At 40.2% G+C, this 25357-nt stretch overlaps 1 protein-coding gene across 1 annotated transcript in view; it reads right to left on the bottom strand.

The window, feature by feature from the left end:
- PLCL1 (phospholipase C like 1 (inactive)) overlaps positions 1-20154 on the bottom strand; it is a gene marked incomplete at its 3' end in the record, with an annotated part of 270528 nt that extends 250374 nt beyond the window's left edge. Inside the window, exon 1 of the mRNA XM_084235117.1 lies at positions 19897-20154. Coding sequence (XP_084091243.1) covers positions 19897-20139 — 243 coding nt within the window. The 5' untranslated portion in view covers positions 20140-20154. The remainder of the gene's footprint in view (positions 1-19896) is intronic.
- Between the last annotated feature and the right edge of the window lie 5203 nt (positions 20155-25357).

Here is a 25357-nt window from a genome sequence, read left to right as displayed (position 1 = left end):
CGGCACTCAGCCCTGTTTATCAGGGGACAGGTGGCTAAGGCAGCAGAACCGAGCAATGACATGATTCAGCTGCTGAGGGTCTTTCAGGTGATTGCCATCCACACAGACAGGAGTCCTCAGGACACAGCACAGTCATGGGGGAGGGGACATTGGAAGGCATGGTCAGCATGAGGGACAGGACATAATCCCTGAATAAGCAGCAGCCTCTTTATGCTGAGAGGTTTTGGTGAAACTGCTCGTTAAAGCTATGTGGGAGTATTGGGTCGTTTCTTGACCCAGCCCTCTAGATCATACGCCCAGAGATGTGCCGTGACTACCTTTGCGAACGTTAGAAATAAAAGCTGTGGCCCATCTCCAAAGGTCAACGTGCAGGTGCACCATGTAGTCCTGCTTCTTATAGTACTTGTTTACTGGTGTTGTGAGGTTTACTGAAAAAAACATTTAGAAGGAAACTCTAGCAACAACCACTGAGAAAGTATATAAATATTGTTCTAAAGACTTTTATAGAATTATGTTTCCCATTACTAACCAGTCTTATTTTTTAAAGGATCTTATTAAAAGGATTTTCAAGTCATCTCATTTTTCAGTACAGCTTATATATGTCCTTAAATATATTAATATAGCTATAGTTTTTCTTACCTCCAGACCTCACAGCAAACTTGCAGGACAGATATCTGTAGGGGCAGGACATGGGCACTGAGCAGGTTTTCTAAGATCCCATGCAGTTGGAGTAAAGGAGGAAAAAGTCCTGGAGTCCTCAGTAGATTTTGCAGGTCTTTTATTTAGATTTACCAGGCATATGGCAGGCAAGGGATGATGGGGGGCTGGGATGCTGGCAGTCCTCCCAGCCCCCAGCAAATCCTCACTCTAGCTGGGCTCTCTGGCGTTCTCTCTGCTTCTCTTCTTCTTCTCTCAGCTTCCGTTCGTTCTTGGCTTCTGCTGGCGTCCCCTTGATGCCACCCATATAAACTCAGTCTCTCAGCCCAGGTGTACCCACTTCAGGTGCCCGCCATCAGGCATGCATTCAAGACCACAGGGTTCCCTCATCTATCCTAATGGCGGGAGGGCAGAAAAGCCTGATACTTTTACCTTACCCTGCAATATCATAATTCCCATTACACCAATGAAGAAACTGAGGCTCATTCAAAAATTTTAAATTTGCTCATTATCACACCACTAGTAAGTAGCAAAGCTGAGATTTTAGGATCCTGGGTCAAATCTCAAGTCTGTGACCTCTTCCCTGCTCAAGCTGTCTCCCAAAGATTTAAGCTCCTAAGAAGTACATTAAACTAACAACAGTGGACCTCATTAACTCAGGTCAAGGATCCTTTTAGGAATATGGAAGAGAATAGTTATCTTGATTTAATTTGGGGAGAGAAATAAATAAGTGCCTAACACTTAATAGGAACTATAGCGGACACAAGTAAAATGTGAGATAATGTTCCTCATCAAAGTTGATGAAATGAAACTAATAAAGAATGAACAAAGGCTGTTGTGAATTCCTAATATTTATAGGATAGTTTCTAATTTATTTACTTCTTACAGCTGATAAGCTAAGAGAATATTGCTTAAATGTGCTATTGAAAGGGCATATAGCCCTTAAACCTGTGTTTAAATTCTTGGTCCTTGTTTAAGTTTACTGGGTGTACTAGGATTGAATCCAGTGTCATTCAGCAGCAAATAAGTTATCTCTAGTTCTTAGTCAAATTTTCAGATTGAATGCATGATCGATATGTCGAAATTCCAATTCTTTCAGATGCCTTAGTAAAAGAAGCTGTGGATCCAGCAATTCCGAGAATTTTTCTGAAAGAAGCAAAGCCACTAGCTTGAAAATATATATGCACTTCCTTAATATTCAATTCAGCATTATTTATAAAGCCAAGTGTAGGGTAAGGAAAAATGTCAGGCTTTTCTGCCCTCCCGCCATCAGGATAGATGATGGATCCTTGCGGTCCTGAATGCATGCCTGATGGCGGACACCTGAAATAGGGTGTGGGCATAGGTGGATGGGATTCACCTGGGTTAAGACTGTGCTTTTGGGGGCGGCGTCACAGGCACGCCAGCAGCAGCAGAAGCCGAAAGAGAAGAAGCCCGAAGCAGAAGCAGAGAACGCCAGAGAGCCCAGATAGAGTGAAGATTTGCTGGGGGCTGGGAGGACTGCCAGCCTACCAGCCCCCCAGTGCCCCTGCCTGCTGTGTACCTGGTAATCCCAATAAAAACCTTCAAAACCACTGAGGACTCTGACTCCTCCTTTACCTGGTCTGCTGGATCAGAAAACCTGCACTGTGGTCCATTGCTGCCCCTTACACCAAGCCATGGAAACAATCTAATTTTTCAATGGATGAATGGATAAAGAAGATATAGTGTATATATTTATAAATGCACAAATATGCAATAAAATACCATTCAGTCACAAAAAAAGAAAATCCTTCCATTTACAGCAACATGAAATAAGTCAGAGAAAGAAAATACTATATGATTGTGGCGGTGGGGTGGGGGGGGGGGATGTAAAAATCTAAAAAAAAAAAAAAAAACAACTAATATATAACAGAGAAGAAATGGGTAGTTGCCCAAGGAATGGAATAAGGAGAAAAATGGGTGAAAGTGATCAAAAGGCACAAACTTCTACTGGTAAAATAAATAAGTTCTAAAGATGTAAGATGTAATATATAACACAGTGACTATAGTTAATAATAGTGTATTATAAATTTGAAAGTTGCTAAGAGGTTATATAGTAAAAGTTCTCATGACAAGAAAAAATTGTGTAGCTATGTGTGGTGATGGATGTTAACTAGACTTATTGCAGTGATCATTTCACAAGTTAGAGAGAAAGAGGATCATTATATTACCTAAAATTAAAGTCAATTAAATCTCAATAAACAAAAAATTTGTATGAAATCAAAAAGAGGGAAGGAGCTATGTTAAAATCTAATGAGTATAAAGAAAGGCAGAGGGCCTCCCGGTGGCGCAGCGGTTGAGCGCTGGGTTGCGAAGCTGCCCGCAGCCTCTGCAGCGCCGGTTCGATCCCCGGCTGCTCCCCGGCCACCGGAGGAGGGTCCCACATGGTGCACAGACCTCTCCTGCCGCCCGCTGCTCCCCTCAGCAGTGTACCTCGGTCCTTCTGCCTGCTCTGCTCCCCGCTCTGGCTCTGGTGAATTCTCTCACCCTCCCGCGCTTCTGACTGTACCCAGTGCTTGTATAAATAAATAAATAAATCTTTAAAAAAAAAAAAAAAAGAACTAACCATTCTTTTAAAAAAAAAAAAAAAAAGAAAGGCAGAAGATTTTATATCCTCTTCATACACTGACTTACATAACCCATCAAGAACCTGGAAAGTGGCAACATCCAAGAGAAGACCAGGAGTAGGCTCCTCTGATTCCCAGCAGCCTTTCTTCAAAAAGCTGCAGAAAAAAATAGCATTGCCCCCTAACCATGCTATTACTTACAATAAGTTGAGTAACAGCTGCCAATTTTATGGTTCACTCCTTTCCTTAATTTTAAGAATTTATTTTAAGATTAGTCATTATTTATTTAAAGTGCCCATCTTTACAGAGCATTACGCTTGTCCTTTTGTGGTTCCTTCAGGACCACAAACCAGTTTGAAGGAGTTATTGCTTTTAAGGAACTTATAGTCTAATAAGGAAAACAGAAACTTATACAGAAAGCCTGAATCTGAGACATACTGAGATTTTAATACTTAGTAAAGTTTTCATTTATATTTTGTATATATTCACAAATTTTCCCCTAAATAAGCCTGATTTCTGGAGGGGGGGGGCGGAGAAAAGAAGTGACTAGCTGTGAGAGTTACTTTTGTTCATTAAAAAAAAAAAAAAAAAAAGGGCCTCCCAGGTGGCTCAGCGGTTGAGCGCTGGGTTGCGAAGCTGCCCGCAGCCTCTGCAGCGCCGGTTCGATCCCCGGCTGCTCCCGGGCCACCGGAGGAGGGTCCCACATGGCCTGCAGACCTCTCCTGCCGCCCGCTGCTCCCCTCAACAGTGTACTTCGGTCCTTTTGCCTGCTCTGCTCCCCGCTCTGGCTCTGGTGAATTCTCTCACCCTCCCACGCTTCTGACTGTACCCAATGCTTGTATAAATAAATAAATAAATCTTTAAAAAAAAAAGATTTAGTTGAATTGAAGGTGAAACAAATTCAGCTTAATTAGAGGAAGTTATTTCTAAACAGATATCTTTATCAAGTTTCCTATAGGTGTCCCTTAAGACTGAATTAGTACCAGAATGGGGTTATGGGGGCTTTTTCTAAACTTTGAATCAACTTGAAGGGGGGGAAAAGCAGGCCTCCCTGATGGTGCAAGGGGTTAAGTCTCAGCACAATAAAGCTATGGGCAGCCACTACAGCACACGTTAGATCCCCAGGTAGGGAGATAACCCACAAAGTGCAGCAGACCTCTCTTGTCTTACCCATTGCTCCCCTCAGCAGTGTATTTCAGTAGATCTACCTGTTCTGCTCCCCACTCTGTGTCTGGGGAATCCCCTCACCCCATACACACCTCTGGCCTATATCCAGGTTCTTGAATGCATAAATAAAATAAATCTTTTATAAAAAGGGGGGGTAAGCCCCCAAGAAGATAAGATTTTAGACAAGAGAATGACAAAGCTAAGCACACAGCACACTGAAATGCAGTAAGAGTTAAGAATCATTTGCTAAACTAGATGCAGCTACACTAAGTTTATATCTAAGCTCATGCTTTTACTCTAGAATTTGAGGAAGTTGAAACCCATCTTTGCACAAAATTGAACCTTTAGCAAAAATGGCACTTGTCAAAAGGACAATATAGAGGGGAACAAATAGGACAACAATTACAAATACTGGTATATGGCTTACAAAACATTTTTGGCAAGGATACGAAGCTTTTTTTTAATAACTACTGACTATATCAACTAAATCAGAATTTGGGGGCATTTTTCTTTGTAGCTCCAAGATATCCACATAACACCCTTCAAATATGTCAAGAGCTGTCACAGGAGGACTTAAACTTACAAAGTCTTTCTCAAGGTAGAAGCTGAAGGGGTAAGAAAATGAATTTTCCCATATAACCCGTCAATTGGAACACAGTCCAACCAAGACCTTAATTTTAGCTCAGTTAGACCCAATTCAGACTTCAGACTTCTAGAACTGTAAGATAATAAATTTGTGTTATTTGAAGACACTAGGTTTTTGGCTGTTTGTTACAGCAGCACTAAGAAACTAATATTTAGGGTTTCTGTAATGTAAGTTTTAAAATAAGAAACCCAAACCTCTAATTTAGGAGGTATGCCAAAACTATCACCACTGATCTATTGTTATTTCTTAGATAACTGACTTTCAACTTAGTTGAAATTAGGTATGTGCACCTAGCTTAATAAATGGTAGTTGCTGAATAGTCAAAGCCCCACTGATGAAAACAAAGGAGAAAGGAGGTATCAAACTTCCAAACTTCAAGCTATACTACGAAGCCATAATAATTAAAACAGTTTGGTATTGGAACAAAAACAGACACACAGACCAATGGAACCAAATAGAGAGCCCAGAAATAAAACCACACTTATATGGACAACTGATCTTTGACAAAGGAGCAAAGAATATGCAATGGAACACGGACAGTTTGTTCAATAAATGGTATTGGGAAAACTGGACCACTGCATGCAAAAAAATGAAACTAGACCACTACTGTTCACAAAAATCAACTCAAAACGGATAAAAGAACTGGACATTAGACTGAAACCATAAAATATATAGAAGAAAATATAGGTAAAACACTATAAGACATACATCGCAATAACATCTTTAAAGACTCATCACCCAAAGCAAAGAAAGTCAAGGAACAGATAAACACCTGGGATCACATCACACTGAAAAGCTTCTACACAGCAAGAGACATTAACCAAAACAGAGAGACACCCCACTAATTGGGAAAAAAATCTTTGCATTCCAGTCAACTGATAAGGGACTGATCACAAAAATATACAAAGAACCTCACACGACTCAACAAAAACAAAATAAACAATCCAGTCAAGAAAGAAATGGGCAGAAGAACTGAAAAGACATTTCTCCAAAGAGGAAATGCAAATGGCCAACAGGCATATGAAAAAATGTTCAACATCCCTTATAATCAGGGAAATGCAAATTAAAACCACATTGAGATACCACCTTACACCAGTAAGAATGGCACATATCAATAAAACAAGCAACAACAAATGCTGGCGAAGATATGGTGAAAAAGGAACTCTCCTGGTGGGAGAGTTGCTGGTGGGAGTGCAGACTGGTCCGACAACTATGGAAAGCTGTGTGGGGATTCTTCAACCTGCTAAAAATGGAGCTACCATACGACCTGGCAATTTCACTACTGAGGATCTACCCAAAGGACAGAAAAACACTGATTCATAAAACATCTGTACACCTATGTTTATTGGAAACAACCCAAATGCCCAAAAATAGATGACTGGATCAAGAAGATGTGGCATATATGCACAATGGAATATTGTGCCATCCGCAGCAACGTGGATGGAGCTAGAAGGAATTATGCTCAGTGAAATAAGTCAAAAGGAAAAAGAAAAATATCGGATAGTTTTACTTAGAGCAGGAATATAGGGGAACCAAATAAGACATCAGTGAAAAAAAATACTAACAGTACAAAACACAGCAAAGCAAAAACAGACAATTATAAACTAGAGACATCCTGCAGGGGAGGAGGAGGGCGAGGGATCAGGGAGGGAGAGGGGAGCACAGGGGACTGAGGTGATGGTGCACGGGTGCATTGGTGAAGAAAACTCTATGGGGACTACACCTGAGGGTGTGGGGGAAGCAAATAATGTTTAAAAATGAACAATGATGTAAAAAAAATTTTTTAATTAAAAAATACAATAAAATTAGACCAAAAAAACAAGAAATAAAAATTAAAAAAAAACTAAATGGTGGTTGCTTTTATTACAGAACAATGCAAGGTTGAACCACCTTAACTTTGTTTTCTCCCTAGCCCCATTCCCACCAAATTAATATCTTAAGTCATTATTTGTTATTTTTAGAAATTAACTGAGATTGCACACTTGGGGTGGGGCTGGAGATAGGAAGGTAAAAGAAAATAGGGAATAAAAAATCTGCCCTCCCCCGCCACTCTATCACACATACACATACTTAATAACTGTGAGACCTGGAACAAGTACCTCTCAGAGTCTCAACTTCCTCATCTCTAAGGTTAAAATGATAATGATAGCTATGCCATTCCGGGCTGTTACAAGAATTAAAGATAATGTAAGATCTTGACAATGTTAGTGGCTGTTACTATTCTATACCAGGAAATCTTAAAAGAATCCTCCATTGCTTATCCATAATATCATAAACAATCCTTTCTAATGGCTCCTGGAAGAATAGGAGAGGTTGGGAGCCATGCTAGTATATAAAAAGGTAGAATTAAAGAAAGATCTCTAAGTTCCTCAACTCCATAATGTCATTGGATGATTAAGCAGTCTAAAGCTGAAGGACTATGAACTTGTGAGTTTTACTTTTGCGATAACTGCTTCTCCCCAACTATGCTATCCTGTATTTCCCTTGCCCCTGCATATTCTAGCTATTACTAATAGTTTACTCAGATGCCATAACATTGCAGTCTTTTTCAGTTATTTAGAAGGGTTATTTCAGGTCTTTAAAAACTCAGTCCTGTTCACCTTAAAACTTCAATTTCATGTTCAATTCAAAGTCCTCTTTCTACATCACAGTCCCCAAAACAAGCTAAAATAGTGGTTTTATTGACTGAGGATAGGTCTATTCTACCCACTTCCCCTTTTCCTTCCTGCACTTCCCTCCTAGAGTTGGGCTGAGAATGAATAGGAGAGATCAAGGTCTTCCCACAGATTGCCCCACCAAGATGTTGCAGGTCCTACTGGGTTAGTTGGCCCTCAGGTTAACACTAAATTGACCATTTACTTACTGTGTGAGTCAGGTAACCAAATGCTGACTCTGGAATTTCTAGTTCTTCCCTGCATATTTGTCATCATGGTGCTAAGATCTGGCTTGCACACTGACCTCTTCCTCCCACCCTTCTCTCAGCCTCTGTCACAACCTTTTGTTACTAGAGTTTCTCTACTCAAATGGCCTCTATGGGTGGGGCATCAACAGAATTTTCCACTTCCTCTACACCCAGGACAGCATCAGGGGCTGTGATGGTCCAATAACTCAGTACTTATCAGCAAAGGGATAAGCAACAGCCCCAGCTTACAGGAAAGCTTGGTAGAGAGGGGAACTGTTGGATGCCACCACTTTACACATTCTCTTAAGTCCGTTCTCTCCCAACCTCCAAAAGGGTCATGATATCTCCCAACAATGAAGTGGGAGGAACAGTCTCTCTTTAGGAAATGTTATCCACGCTAAGGTTACCTCCCCCTCACAGTCCTCAGTCCTTATTTAGCCTCAGGGAAGAGGGGTGAGCAAAAGTAGGAGTGAAGGACTGAAAGGAATGGTAACTGAACACAACAGTTCATGGTCCCCTAAATCTGTGGAATCTTAGAGCCTTTTGTTGTAAGTTGTAATGCCTAACTCCAGCACTCGCAATTATTTCCATCCTGTTAAACCAACTTCTATAATGACTTGCTTGTCAGAAGCTGTAGCTCTGTAATGGTGACCCTGTCATGCTTGGGGTATAACTATAAAGAATTCCCTTGGACTTTCCTAGGGCTCAGGCTAGAAAACTAGCAAAGTAAACAAACCTTATCTTTAATACAATGCATTCCCACCAACAACCCAAATCAATTCTTCCTAAATACTTCCCACGAATTTCTAGGATCAAAGGATTGGCCCTCAGCAATTACTGTTAGGTGTGCTAAAGTGTGAGGTGTTAATTAGTTAAAAAGGCCCTTCAAAAGAACCAAAAAACCATCAAAACCCAAAAAATTTTGAATTCCCAAATGTACAATTTCTGCCAAAATGATCCAGGTGAATAGACATCTGATGAGCCATTGACTTTGTCCATTTATAAATACGGTCCTGTCTGACTCTAGTCCTTTCTAGTGCACACTGATCCTTCTCTTTCTCTTCTCACTCCCCCCAGAAATTTCAACTTCTGGTCGAACTTAACTGCTAGCACTTCCCAGTATGACTTCCCATAGTCTACGCAGTTATCTCTGTGACAAATATGTCTTTGAATAAAGACTAAAAATTCAGCTATGGCTGGGGATCAAAAGTCACCTGTTGTTGAGACTTCTGACTGCTAAGGTGTATAACATATGTATGCACACACATACACACAATACTGCACTTATCACAAAACCAACTGATCCCATACTAGCTAAACAGGAGAAAGTATTAGGGAAAAATTTTTTAAGCTTCATATGTTTGATAAAATTTTCATATTTTTCCAGGAAAAAAAAATCTATAAGAGAATGTGACAAAATACCTTATTTAGCAAATGCTGTGTGTGTGTGAAAGAGTTTTATGTCATTTCAACGATTAAACAGATAATTAAAGTTGCCATACAAATATCTCTGCAGGGGCCTCCCTGGTGGCACAAGGGGTTAAGATGCAACCTACGAAGCTGTCGGCAGCCATGCAGCACGAGTTCGATCCCCAAGCAGGCCAGGGACCAAGTCACATGGCACAGCAGACCTCTCCTGACTTGCCCACAGCTCCCCTCAGCAGTGTACTTCGGTCAATCTGCCTGTTCTGTTCCCCACTCTGTCTCTCCTGAATCCTTTCACCTCCACACCGCTAGCCTATACCCCAGCTCTTATATGCATGAATAAATAAATATTTTTAAAAAACAAAAACAAATATCTCTGCAAAGGAGTCAATTTGCCCAGTTTCCAAGTGAGAGTGCAACAGGGTGGTCCCCAGGAAAGGGGGAGGTTCCCTGCCCCACCCAAGGGAGGGTGGAGCTGAGCAGGGAGAGAAGAAGCTGCAGAAGAGACTGAGGAAGGAAGCAGGATGGAGCCTAGAGACACGTGAAGAAACTGCGCTTGTCTTTTGGTCGTAGACTGGGTGACACAGATGTGGGTGAGACCCATGTGGAGGTGACAATGGCAGCTTTTATCTTGATGTTGATTTTGCTCCTTTCCTTCCGGGCTTGTCTGGTTGTTTCTGGCCCTTTTCTGTGGGTCCCCACTGGAAGATGCTTTAGACTTGTGGCAGGCTTTGGGGCCTTGTTCTGGGCCAATCCCATTTGGATGGACTTTTACCCACGAGGGGACGGGTAACTTTGGGTGCTTCATTTAGAAACTAGACTCTGCCTTACCTGTATTGTTTCCTAGTTTTATTAAAGTTCCTTCCCCTTAAAGTCTCCTATGTTTTCTGTTGATGCGGCGGATGGCAGAACCCATTTAGAATAGGCAGGTTTGCGGGGTTTGGGCTGCCCCTCTCCCTGTCCTATAACAAGAGCAACAAACTTTTGGGTACCATTGGCCATGCGACTATATGTCTGCACAATACAATAATGCCACTATTATTACAGTAACTTCATGACATAATCATATTTGAATTTCTCACACATAGATTTTATAATTTCTACCCCAAAAAATGATTTAAATAATTATGCGGACTTTCTGTTTAATGGAATTCAACAAATATTTGCCTCGTTCTTTCTTTTTACCTACCTCAAAAAGTAATTGAGAGGAAACCTAGTCACATGGCATCATGTCTACCACTACTTTACAAAATTGCAACTTCCTTGGATTAGAAACTCAGATTCTCTTTATTGATTTATTGATGTTGGAAGAAAAAACTATCAAACTATAAAATAAATCATATCAGGTTTCAGTATTCAGTAGTGAATTAAAATCCATCCTTAGCCTTTGTAATTTATGCCTACGTTAGATCATAAATTCTTGCAATATGCTAAAGATGCTAATTCCAGTCAAAAAGTAAAATTATACTAAGGACTAGTTTCACTCCTCTCAAAAGTACATGGAGTAGAGTACTAATGCATGGGTACTTTACATGAAAGACCATGAAATTGAGAAAATAATATGTTCAAATAATAATCCTTAAGAGTTTCCCAAAACTGTTTTCAGAATCATTTCTGTTTGGCATGTGAGGTAAACTTAGTTTGTAAGAGAGTGGCTAAATATTTGTTATTTCATTCACATTAACTATGTTTTAAATGAATATTATTTAAGAAAAAATATGTAGTATAAAGATTAAAAGCAACCTCTAGAACATGATTTGGGCTAATTTCCTGGCTCTACCATTTACTAGCTATGTGACCTTGGGCAAATCACATAACATCTTTCCATATGTAGAAGTAGAGATAATGATAATAAAAATACACATATCAGAGGCCTCCCTGGTGGCCTATGGGTTAAGTCTCAGCACTACCACTGTGAAGGCCTGAGTTCCATCCCCGGCCAGGGAGCTAGCCTACATGACACAGCAGATCTCTCATCTAGCCGCTGATCCCCTCAGCAGCATATTTCAGTAGATCTGCCAGTTCTGCTCCCCACTGTGTCTCTGGTGAATCCTCTCACCCCCTGCAACTCTGGCCTACACCCCAGTTCTTCTATGCTAAATAAATAAATTAATTAAAATATTACAATAAAGGAATATTTTTTAAAAATACTCATCTCATAAGGCTGTTGTGAGTGTTCAATAGGTTAATACACATAAAGTGCTTAGGACAATTACATATTTGAAATTATATAAGAATTTTCTATAATCATAAACAAATTTCTCGGTAAGAAAACCTTATTGAGAAAACCTTATTGAGGGAGAAGAAGGGAGAGGGATCAGGATGAGGGAGGGAAGAGCACAGGTGACTGTGGTGATGGTGCACGGGTGAATTGGTGGCAGGAATTCTATGGGAACTACACATGAGAAAAGAAAGCAAACAATGTTAAAAAATGAACAATGATGTACTATATATAAATAAATTATTAAAAATTAAAAAAAGAAAACTCAAGATGTTACTGTTTTATTTATTAGACTAAATACAAAAAAAGATATATTTTAATTATTAATAACATTTCTAACTATATAATACCTAATTATAGTATGAAATAAATAATTCCAAAATATTAAAAATAGGAGTTCAACAAATGCTGAAGATATCCTTACATCCTATATGTCAACATCTAGGGGAAGAACAGACTCCATTCCCTACTCCTACCCTAACTCCTTCCTCAAAAATCAGTCATGATAAATGATTAAGAATCTGCAAATCCAAGGACATTGATGAGGTATGCTTTAGAGTGGTGAAGCTTTCAAAGGAGCTAACGGTCAGAATGCACTTACATCATCTCCTCTCTCTGGCTTCAACCCCAAAACCAGGGCTGACTGTAAGGAAGGAAGCAGAACAGGGCATTTTGCACTTACTATTCTGACACAGTTACCCTTTTCTTGATTCGGACCCTAACCCAGCTTAGTAAAGGCCTGAGAAGAAATACATTGTTCTCAGCTTACTCCTTACTCACTATGAGGAGTAAAGGGCCATGCTCCTGGGCACTCTCATCTTAAATTATCAGATCCAGTATGTAGGTGTGGGGGTTAAGCTCATGGGAAATTTACCCTCCATTGGTTTCAAATCTCTTGGGCCTTTGGGAAAAGTGCCTATGACATGGTCAGGTCCAACTTCCTAGAATTCTCCCTTGTAATCTTCATTCAAGTTAACAGTACTAAGTGTTCTTCTGTCCCTTTTACATATTTGTGTACTTAAGAAAGAACTCGATATCCTTGCCAATATAGCTACACACCTTCATAAAAGTAAACACAAATTAAGAAATGTTTTAAAAATTAAGCATACTTAACAAAAATAGTTCAGTTTTTATGTTGCTTTGTTTTGGATGGATTGTGTTATTTTCAAAGTTAACTTGCCCTTTTTCTTCCTGGAGTGGTAATGTTAATATAATGATTATTTTCTAATCACCATGTACAATTATACTTTCAATAGATTATTAATGAGGTAAGTTAAAATGATACTACTGAAAATAAACCAGATTATATCTCTCTTACACATATCTCCATAAGATATTACAATAAAACTACAAATCAAATCCAATTTCAAATTCAAGGGACTATACCAATGCATTGTCATATAATTTTGTTGCAATCAAATGTTAGCTGAAATACACAGTACCACAGACAAAAAGTAAAATAAGACTGAATGTTATTGCTATAAAGTTGACCACTTGGTCTTAATTGTTTTGATCACTTTTCTATATTCATTAATATTAATGAATATTAACATATATAATTAATTGTATTATATAGTAATTAATGTATACTCTTTAATTATAATAAATCCTATTGTACCATATTATAGAAATAGAGGAACAAACAAACTGGGATACATAGATAAATAAGTTTTGACAAAACTTTTTTATATTATTAAGATACTTACTAAAATATGGGATTTTTGTAGAACTGACATATTTTACTATAAGGTTTGCTGATTTACATTGGAAGTGCAATCCCCCTCAGAACGTAGCTTTACTCTTGTCTCTTACTTCTATTTAGTCATTTTAAAGCACAATCTTATACATGTCTCAGTTTGGACATTGCTCTTGAAATGGAATTATGGTTAATGCTTGCAGTTATTAAAGCTGAACAGAAGTGACTGGGGAAGCAGAGAAAACTGCTGCAATTCTTTCATTGGGTTACTCCCTGACCCACCCTGCCTGACCAGTTACCCTGGCATCACCTAATGCAAAAATGGTAATGCCATTTACCTTCAGTAGCACTGAAGGTAAAGTCAACAGTCTCCTGATGTTTTAGTACAATATCCTGCTATGCCTAAGCTGTTATTTGGTAATATATGTTCAATTGACATTTTACTGTACAAAATCTAATTATCTGTTTTCTCTAGCCAAAAAAAAGGGAAAAGCTAGAAAAACAATTATTCAGTCTTAATTGCAATGCATGCCTTAATCACATAATGGCTAATTACTTACACTTTTTGAAACTTAATATATTTTCCAGGAATGAAAACAAATAGCATAAATTCTGATAGTAGTTGCAAATGATAATAAACAGGCACTTCTAAAATAACAGGCATTTATCTAAATTTTATTTCCAATCTCTAGAGATGCTATAAGAAATCACATTAGAAAGGCACTACAATAAGAAGTAACCACTTCTAAGGTGACATGTGGCCATGTTTCTATGACAATTTCAGAGAAAACACTATGATTGAAGTTGCTAGAATAAACCAAATCCACCCTGGAAGTTCAATGCTATTTATACAACTGAATTATACCTCAAGAGCAGCATCCCTAACTGAACGCCTCAGGGCACACTCACAGCACCCCTTGTAACAAACTCTGGTCAAGGACACTGCACTATTAGGTAGCTCTTCCAAAATTCATTTACATGTGCAGCATTGGTAGTATAGTGGTAAGCATAGCTGTCTTCCAAAATTCATCTGTAAGTTGGTTATTTGGAACTTTTAACACATATTTCTATGGGCAAAAAAGTCTATAAATGTTGATTAATTTCCAGGTCAACCTACAGAAGTCTTTTGAATTTACAGTAACAAATTTTTAAGTTATTTTTAAATCACACTAATTTCCACTTCATAACCATCTATATAAAATGCTTTTAAAGGGGCCTCCCCGTGGCGCAGCGGTTGAGCGCTGGGTTGCGAAGCTGCCCGCGGCTTCTGCCACGCCGGTTCAATCCCCGGCTGTTCCCCGGCCACCAGAGAAGGGGCCTACATGGCGCACAGACCTCTCCTGCCGCCCGCTGCTCCCCTCAGCAGTGTACTTCGGTCCTTCTGCCTGCTCTGCTCCCCGCTCTGGCTCTGGTGAATTCTCTCACCCTCCCGCGCTTCTGACTGTACCCAGTGCATGTATAAACAAAACAAACAAATAAATAAATAAAACATGCCTCTATAAATAAATAAATAAATAAATAAAATGCTTTTAAAGCTCCAACTAAAGATTCCCTAGTTCATCACTGCCTTAGACTAATGCATATTCCCTCTATACATCATTCTAAAAGCAAAGACAGCCCTTCACAAACTCAACAATCAACAGCAGGTCTGGTGGAAAGGCAGGGCGTGAGGCAGAAGCAAAGCAGGGAGGGGGCCCAATGGACTATGTTAAAGGATTATTGGTGCTTTCATGGTAGGCATGATGATAATATACATTTGTAGAGGTATGAAACCACATCCTTAAAATATACACTGTTGTAAATAAATGTTACATCAACAAACATAAGTTAAAAAAAAAAAGCCTGGTGTAAAATAATATGTGTGAGCTCCATATATTAAAAACAAGGAGAACAAATGCCAATTTGTTCTGCCTTTTAAATGTATTTTTTTGAAGTTTTATTTATCTATGCATACAAGAGCTGGGGTGCAGGCCAGAGATGGGGAGGGGGTGGTGAGAGGATTCACCAGAGACAAAGTGGGGAACAGAACAGGCAAACCACTGAAATATACTGCTGAGGGGAGAAGTGGGGGAGACAGGAGAGGTCTACTGCGCCATATGGGTCACCTCTCTGGTCGGGAATTGAACTCATGCTGCAGTGGTTGCTGATAGCTTCATAGTGCCACGTCTTAACCCCTTGCACCACCAGGGTGGCCCCTTGCCTTTTAAATTACATTGCAGGATTCACAAATGACCAAGTCTATGGTCTCTAGGTAGAATTATCCATCTCCAGTTGTTCTGATTAGGGGAGAAAGAGGGTGGGAAAAAATAATTTAGCCCCTAAGTCTTGGCACCCTAGATTCAGTCTCTTCTATCACTCTCTTATATGTTGAAATTGTTTCTAACCTAGAAAGTATGGTAATAGACTGGATACTTCCCGCATCTGAAAGTCAGCACAAGAGCATAAGTTCTGGATTTAAGCAGACGTGAGTATGAATCCTGACTCCACATTGTAGCAATAGCTTTGTGTCTCCTCTACTTTAGAAGATTTGCTGTGAAAATTAAGTCCAAAAAATAAATACAAAAGCTCTTAGTTTAGTACCTGATTCAGAGTAGGTAGCAATTTAAAAGTATGAATAAAAATTCCCCTGAAGAGAATAAAATTCTCTTTGAGGAGAACTACAATTTTTACATGTCAACACATACCCAAGATGAATCTTTGAGGCTGCAGAGCAGAAACCCACTACACCAGTCCCACAATCAACATGACAGAATGAAACTGGCCATGACACAAAATTATGAGATGTAAACACTGAGCCCATTTTAGCTGCTCCAGTACAGGTCTCAGCACCTCATTCCCAACTCCCATCTTTATCCTACACACTGATGTTCATGAAATCCAAGCAATATTTTCTTCTAGAGAATTTATACCTAAGTAAAATCAAAAGGAAGTGGAAAAAAGTAGATTCCCATCAATATATTACATATACTTGAAGAAAATCAATGGTTATTTTTATAACATATGAATCTCAGTTCCCACCATCTACTATAGAGAATCAGCTGCACTGCTTCCTATTACCAGAATATTACAGAGATATAGAACTATAATCTAAAATGTTAAATATTTTAAATATTATAAATTTGATATCAAGTACCAGACAGATAAATGGTCTAATTTCTCTTTTAATTATTTTTGATCCCCTGTGTACCATCAACCTCCTCCTTCTTCCGTCACCCCCAAATTCCTGGCTAATTTATTAATTAAAAATATATTCAAAAACAGAGGCTTACATAGTAGTTTTACATTATCAATTTTGTATGCAACTAACTTGTTACTTTAAATCACAAGTCATCAAGAAGTAATTAAGATGTAGTCTTGCAATTTTGTGGCATACAACAAAACACTTAAAAAAATGCAACATTTGCCAATGTCAATACTGTCAAAAATAACTACAAAGAAAAACACAGGGAAAAATAGATTAAGAGTTGCTAGTTTAATTCTCACATTAATTTCCTTTTAATTTATAGAGGCATATAAGGGAAAAACATAATTACAGTACAAAGATTTTCTAAAATCTGTAAAGATAGATGTCATTGTTCTCATGAGCTCAGAAGGAAATTTTTTTTTTCAACTAAATCTATGGTTTCACAAATTAGGGCGCAGGAAATTTATTGAAAACATTCCTTTTATTAATATAAGGCAGTGCTTTTTGGCATGATAGAGGAATGCACTATTGTGATTTATCCAATAGTCAAGTTAATAGAGAACTAGCATTCAAATAACTAGAATAATAATAATACCTTAAATTGAACTGAAAAGAATTTAATGTTTGATGATTCACAGTCCTTAGTGGTTCAGAGTTATGATCATGAATACCAACTACTACTGTGTAAGACTATTCAGAACAGCATTTAATAATTTAATTAATATAAAATGTACCAAAGCATTTCTTTTTGTATATGTTTCAATGTCAAATAAAAAAAATAACTCTTGGCAAAAATATAAAGAATGCATTTGCTCTCAGTATATAACATGTGCTACATATTTCTTGGATAAATTAAACCTTTTTTAGTTTTTATACTACACTACAATGTACAAGCTATGGGGCAGCAGATCCAAGATGTCAACAGAAAGGTCCTTAATCTCAAAGAGGGAGTGGAACAGACCCTACCACCTGCCTCTTCTCCCCACTGTAAGGGAATGAAAGCCTCTGAGAAGGACCAGTGACTACAAATGACCTATCAGGTTGTCCTTGAAGAATAAGTGATCCATCACAACGACTATGGACAACCCTCTAGCCATCAAAACTGACTGATGAAAACCTGGACACAGATCTATAAAGTTTCAGCCAGATTGTATTATATAAATCAGGAACATCAATAACTCACCACAGATATTTTTAGATGTGTATGCTTATATATGCATAGTGTATGTCTGGAAGGATACATATGAAAACACTAATTTTGTGGGGGTGGAAAATGTAAGGGGGAGGGAGGGGTGGCTGGGACTCTTCCCCTTATTCTCCTTTGTAATATTTGCTTTTTTATCACATGCATGTTTTTTTTTTCAGTGAAACCTAATTAAAAATATTAGTGATTCACTTCATTTTCTAGTACCTTTAGTTTTAAAGGCCACTTGTTAAATGCTTATTTTACTATTAAACAGGGAAATGATCGAGTTAGCACTCTTAAAAGCTTAAAAACTGCAAATTCAGCTGCAAGAATTTGTATATTCCCCACAGTTACTTTTATTTTCATAACACTATAGAACACATTGCTTTTTAAGAGTTTTTTTTTTTTTTTTTAATAGAGGCATGTTTTTCTTTCTTTATTTGTTTGCTTGTTTGTTTTGTTTATACATGCACTGGGTACAGTCAGAAGCGCGGGAGGGTGAGAGAATTCACCAGAGCCAGAGTGGGGAGCAGAACAGGCAGAAGGACCGAAGTACACTGCTGAGGGGAGCAGCGGGCGGCAGGAGAGGTCTGCGCGCCATGTGGGACCCTCCTCCGGTGGCCGGGGAGCAGCCGGGGATTGAACCGGCACCGCAGAGGCCGAGGGCAGCTTCGCAACCCAGCGCTCTACCGCTGCGCCACCGGGGAGGCCCCACATTGCTTTTTATAATGGTACATGTTGAACTACCTTGTGCAGCTCATTTTTACACACACAGGATCACAAGTAACATCAATATCTTATCATCCAAAAATGTGTGTTTCCTAATTGTGATGCTTTTTAAGTTTCAAAACCATATGCTTTCTGACCTTTGGGTTGAAAAATAAAAGCAATCATTTCCTTTTTATCCAAACTTACACCCGGAATAGAACACTCCTTTTCACATAATCTAAAAGGCACAAAATAACAGAAACTACTACAAGTCATTTGCAACTACCACCCACTCTTCTTTTAATATAGAAGTCTCCCTGTTGGTTTAAACTTCCATGTGTCAGTGTTGGGGAAGAGCCTAGACCATACTTGGAGCTAGGCGGATGGACCATGGGCGCAGTGGGGCTGGGTGTTCCAATTTAGAGCTTGAGAAAGAGACATGCATTATGTGGTTACACAGCTTAAACCTGGACCAGGGTTTCAAACATAATAGCACACCACATAGGTCGAATAGAAGTCGTTCCAAGTCATCTTTCACTATCATATTTGATTTTTGATATATAAGTAATTTCATACTGATTGCCTTACCAAACCGATTTTAATCTCACTTTCACACGAGAGCTCACTGCATTTCTACTAAGTGACCCTCTTCCAAAGTGGGATTTGTTGGGATAGCGGGGGTTGGGGGGAGTATCTGACCCCCAAAACATGCACCCAAAAGATGACATTTCATAACAGGAGACAAGCCCCAAATGGAAGAAAGAGGGGCAAAGATGGGGGCGGGGCAGGGGGTTGTCACATTTCTTGTGAAACAGATGGAGAGAAATCCTGTCTGGCAGTTCAGGGGTCGCAGGCGTTTTCCCTGGATGAGGTGGAAACCACAAGGATCCGGGAAGATGCTGGGGGGATTGATTGCTTTCCGATGGCGCTTCCCGCAGCGCAGAAACTCTGGGCTCCACAAGGCTCTTTACTTTGCCGCAGGGTTCACTGAAAGCTCAGCCTGCCTACCAGGAAACTTCATGCTTCTTGGGACGTAGGGACCATCTGAGTCTAGAGGGCTCGAGTTGGTTAGTTTGTTTTGCTTTGCTTTGCTTTTTGTTTCCCACTTGCAGGCACACTGTACATTCCCTTGACAGTGCGGAAAAGCTAACCTTTCTCTGGGGAGCAGTGCACAACCTCGCCGTGGGTCTGCATTTATATTGAGTTGTCTCGATCTCCTTTCGTCAAAGGTTTAGTGTGGCTTTCAGAGAAAATGAGGAAAAGCAGCTATCACAATGCAAAGACGAAGAGCGGAACTTTTCCTCCGCGGTCAGGAAAAAAGAAATCACTTCTGCTTCTCACGACCAAGAGCCGAGTCTGGGAACCTCCAGACAAGGAAGGAAGGTTTGATGATGAAGGAGGTGGGAGAAAACAATGCCGAGGCTGCAACGCCTCCGGACCCCACACATCCTGCTGGGGTTCCCCACCCACCCACCACCGCCCCGCGCGTTCCAGGGGGCTCTGAGGCCTGGCTTACCTTAATGATGCTGCTGCGCCGGGGGGTCGCCCGCGCCGCCTCCAGGAGGCCGGCTTCGCTGTCCGCCGGGGCCCCTGCAGCGCCCTGCAGCGCGACCCCGCTGCGACGGTCCCTCGCCCGGTCCCCAGGGGCCGCCGCCACGCAGTCCCCGGAGGAGACGTCTAGGCCCACTCGGGAATCATCTTCGCCCCCGGCCGCGTCGGGCTGCGCAGGACCCTCCCTGCCCGCCGCGCCCTCAGCCATGGCCCGGCGCGTCTCCGGCTCCCGGGGGGCACCGCACGGCAGCCAGCGGAGTCCAGGCGCTGGGGACTGGTGCGCTCATGCACCGAGAGGCGGCCCCGCCAGACTTTGTTTCACTGCCCGGCGGCAGCGGCGGCGGCAACTTTCTGGAGAGAAGACATCGCTAGGATAGCAGCGCCCGCGGGCTCTGGTCCAGGAGCTCGGCGGTCAGGCAGTTCAGGGGGTGGGGGGCGCGGGAGTGAGGAGATGTGAGCGGGAGGAGGAGGAGTGGCGAAAAGGAAAGGGAGGTGTCCGAAATGTGATGCAAACGCCCGCTCCGCCACAGACAAAAGGCACCGGGCGGGCGGCCGCCGAGGCTGGGGTGCGCGCAGCCCGAGGCGGGCCGGAGCAGGGTGGCCGCGGCCCCGCTCGCCCGCCACCTGCCCGGCCGGGGACAGCGGCTCGGCAGCCTCAGGAAGCGCGGCGGCGGCCTCCACTCCGCTCTGTTGTGACAGGGAGGGAAGACTTGTTTTGACAGCCCGTGGGGATTGGCAGGCGCCTGAGCCTCTGAGGAGCCCTATCTGGCCGAGGGGGGGAGTCAGCCCGACCAATCCCCACCCGAGAGGGGCGTGCCCGAGCGAGAAGAATGGAATGTGTTCTGCACCGGGAGCCAGCCCGAGCTGGGCTCGGGTGCTGGAGAGAGGGTGTGAGCGCGCACACCGTTTGCGCTTCCGCCAGCGCTCCCTGTATACTTCAGGAAGTTTCAATATTCTGAAAGACCCTGAAGAGGCAACAAAATCCGAGAAAGGGTGGGGGGAGGGAAAGAGGAAAGGAAACATTCATTTGCAAAGCAAATCAATTTGGAGAAAAGGGAGTATTGTTAATGTCGGAGTGGCAGAGTGCAGCTTCTCACCCTCGGGGGGTTAATTGCAAGCTCTTATGCCAACCGATAGAAGTCAAATCCATGCAGAGATAAACGGGGGTTTACTGAGATCCTGGATTTGAATAATTTGGCTCAGATTCCACGAAAGACTCCTCAGTTCAGCCTGCAATGTGAGTAAATATGACAAGGGAAGAGAATCAGATAAAAGAGGGGAGGGTAATGCTGAACAAACTAAATCCCTCTGGAGACTCTTTGAAAAGCATTATGGAAGTTGGTTAAGTACAAAACGGGGTCGGTGGGCTTAGTCCTCGTGGTAAAACATACCTACTTGATAATGGTTCAATCTTCTTTCTCTAGATAATCCTATATATTTTGTTCATTACCAGCAAGCTAGCAACCAACTGGAGAGAGATCTTTGGATGATCAATTATGTCACTGAAATTAACCAAAGAATACTCATTTAGGTGCAAAGAATGACTGCGCTTCCCTGGTTGGATGGAATATTTGACATTTTAATTTAAAGGGTTTTTGACTTAGAATCTATATTAAATCTCATTTACAACATTAAATTGTATTTTAATTAATAATTTGAGATTTTACTTGTTCCTTTTGCCAAAAGCATGAGAAACTCTTCAGCCTTTTAAACCCAAAATTTGTTAGACTCTCAGAATTGTAGAGGTGCAAGGAGATTTAGAGATCATCTAAGGCACCCTTTTTATTTTACAGAGGAAATAAAGGCCCAGGGAGCCTTAGGTTCTTGTCTACTATTTAGTGTAGGAGCTGAAATGAGAATCAGCCACCTAACATCTCCAATAATCTCTTCAGCACTTTATCTGGCTCCTCCGGAATGATGCCCTTGGGTGGTTTCAGACTTGACACCAACTTTTAAAGAAGACTGAAAAGGCTGCATTTACCTTTTATTTAAATATAAACACAGTCCATTAACGAAAATACTGTAGATCAGCAACCTCTAATTTTAGAGCCAACACCACCCTCTAGTGAGATTCTGAGAACTGCATGTATAATAGCAAATTCTTTTCTTTCTGCTAGGTAAAAGACAGGAAGGGGAACTCAAAGTTTTCTTTTCAATTCATCTGCCTTATAATATAGTCTACACATAAGCTAAAGGAAGTAAAAGGGCATTCAAACTTAAAATGGTGTATGTCCTACATCCCAAGTAGGACAGGGAATCACCATCTTACCCTGTATAGGAAATATTTCTACTTGTTATCCTTATAAACGTATTTGAAGTTATCTTTTTTCCTTGATATTAAATTATAATTGTTTTATTTCTCTCTTCGATAGTTGTTTCCAGTTTCATTTTTCTCTGGTACCCTAAAAAAAATTCCATTATTAGGTTCTCCACTGAGAAATTATCTCAGTCATCTTGTTCTCAATTTTAATATTATTTACAAGGATTTCCCATCCTATAGGTTTGTATACCATTCTAATAATGTGATATTTAAGTGTTAAAATTAGTGTCATCTTACTAACATTTAACATCAGTCATCTTCAAAAATCACAATGTCTCTGATTTATAGTTGTATTTGGTTCCCCTACATTCCTCCTATAAGTGAAACCATCTAATATTTTCCTTCTGACTTATTTCACTGAACTAATCCCTCCTAGTTCCATCCACGTTGCTGCAAATGACATGAGTTTATCTTTTTTGATTGCTGAATAGTATTCCATTGTGTATATGTACCACATCTTCTTGATCCAGCCATCTGTTTGGGGGCATTTGGGTTGTTTCCAGGTCTTACCTATTATAAATAGTGCTGCAATAAACATAGGTCACCCAAAATTCTTGACCCCCAACCTTTCATCAAGTAGCACAGGGGGAAGAGATGTAAATGAGAATGAGAATAATGACCTGGCAATTCAAATGTCTTCACCTAAGACAGGTCTCAAGCCATCAATCTCAAATTGCCCCACCAATCCCATATATATGTCATGTTATTAATATTATTCTATTTTGTTTTCTTATAGGATTTTACGATGGAGCATAAACTATCCTATCCTTGTATTGTTTACACACATATTCTGTCACATTGACCTCTATCTCTGCACCATTCTCTGAAATGGAGAATCTAATCATGATGCACATAAACGCCTTTTCCATTTTTGTTCATTACTGTATTCCCAGCTCTCAGAACCATACCTGGCACAAAGCAGGTGCTCAATAAATATCTGTAAACATAATCTTCTACAAAAGATTAGAATAACTTTCTGATAAAGAATAAACCTTCTGATAGAATAAAGCAATCTTCTGATAAAGAAAAATGGCTGTCACTACATGCACAATAGAACTTCTCACCTTCAAGAATCTTAGCATTCTATCCTACGGCAGAAATCAGAACAGACCTACCTAACCAATTAGACATAAAGTTGAGTAATTTGAATTCTAGAGTTAGACTGAATAACAATTGAAACCTGAAAATACCTAGCTTAGGGTCAAAAACCAGATATGTTAATGTCCTTTCAGTCCAGTGAAGTCACTCCAGAACCCTGGGCCCAAGAAGAATCCAGTGAGAATATTAAGACTTCACATAGGGGTCTCCCTGGTGGTGCAGGGGGTTAAGCACCGCCCTATGGAGCAATCCACAGCCTCTGCAGCTCGAGTTCAATCCCTGGCCGGCCGGGGAGAAACACACATGACGCAGCAGACCTCTCCTGGCTTGCCCTCTCCTCCCCTCAGCAGTGTATTTCAGTCAGTCTGCCTGTTCTGTTCCCCACTCTGTCTCTGGTGGATCCTCTCACCCCCCGCATCTCTGACCTGTACACCAGCTCTTGTATGCATAAATAAATCTTAAAAAAAAAAAAAAGACTTCATATAAACTATCAAATAAATCAGTTAGGGAAGAGAAATGTCATTTTGATAACTGATTTATGAACCACTAGGATGTATTCTGATTTCCACTATACAGACAAAGAAACTAAGGACAAAAAGAGTCAAGCAGTTTTCCTAGAATCACAGTAAACAGGAAGTAACAAAATCAGGACTTGAGTCCTAGTCAATGACTTAGAAGCCTGCACTCAAGCTGCCACATGAGGCCCTCTCAAAGGGTACAAGTCTAGCAACAGTCCTGGAATCTTCACCTATTCTTAAGAACCACTCCTTCAGATCCAGGACCACTCATGTGAGGCATAATGACAAGCTCTAAACATCGATATTACCTCTTGTCATCCCAGTTTAAAATAAGATTAACTGACTATCAGTGTATAGAAGACATATTTGTAGTCTTATCCACATATATGAAAAGAAAAAATATATTTGTGTATTCAGTCATACCACTCTCAAATACACACTAATCATTTTAGATTGGTAGTTCAAGAAAACAGAATTTGTACAATAAACATGTAGTATAAATATCATAGAGTAAATATACAAAGTCAATAAAAAATTAGCAAAACAACTATATCACCTTAAAATTCAAGAATTTTTTTTCTTGAAGAGTATTCCTTTGTCCCTTATATTAGCAATTAAGTAGGAATTGCAACAACTAAAGCAGAAATATCAACTAATTTTATTTCAAATTATAAGTAAACTCATTTCATGATAACTTAGATCCTACAAAAATCAAAATTAAAATTTGTTTAGAATACATTTAGATTCCCCAATTTAATAAGGCTTCAAAGTATTGAAAAGCATTAAAATTTTAAACCTCTAATTATAGCCAATGTTCTTCAATGTCTACTGGCTGCTTCTTTCAGTTGTGGGAAACTTCTACTACTTGCAGAACAGAATGCCTAAGAGTCTGTCCATTAACACTACCCACCCAGTTTCACACCATGTAGACCCAGAGGCCAAAATACACTATTGGGAACATCAGGTCAGTTGTCTGGGAACAGTTTATATGTGCAGGGCAAATATGTTTTTAAAATAGATAGTGTTGATTTATTTTCTATGTATTAATTTACTTTGACATAGACCCTGGAGTTAAGAGTTCATGCCATGTCTATTCTTCCCACTGGCGCAGAAGCCACAGAAGTACTTAACAAAAGTATTGGCAAGGCCCCCTTGGAAAACCTGTTTCTCTGTTTTATTTGATAACTTGGATCTTTTCCAGGCATGAAGTTCAAATAGAAACCTCCTGAAAGCAAACATATACCTAATACCTGATAGTTGAGATGCAGAAGGGAATGTAGTATAGGTTTCTCCTCCTCTTCCCCATCACAGGTACATACTGTAAATCTTCTGCATGTAGTGAGGGTGTTTCCTCCAATTTATACCAAGACAAAGTTTAATAATGCTTTTTTATCACCATAGGACCCAATAAGGGTAAATACAGTCATATTTCTTTCTCTAATGCTCTCCTCCTCTTTGGTCATGACTTATTTTTCAACCTATTCTGTTAA

This window comes from Talpa europaea, assembly GCF_964194135.1.
Source record: "Talpa europaea genome assembly, chromosome: 1".
Lineage (NCBI taxonomy): Eukaryota > Metazoa > Chordata > Mammalia > Eulipotyphla > Talpidae > Talpa > Talpa europaea.
Note: the sequence above shows the minus strand (reverse complement) of the source record. Positions and strands in the feature narration are given on the sequence as shown.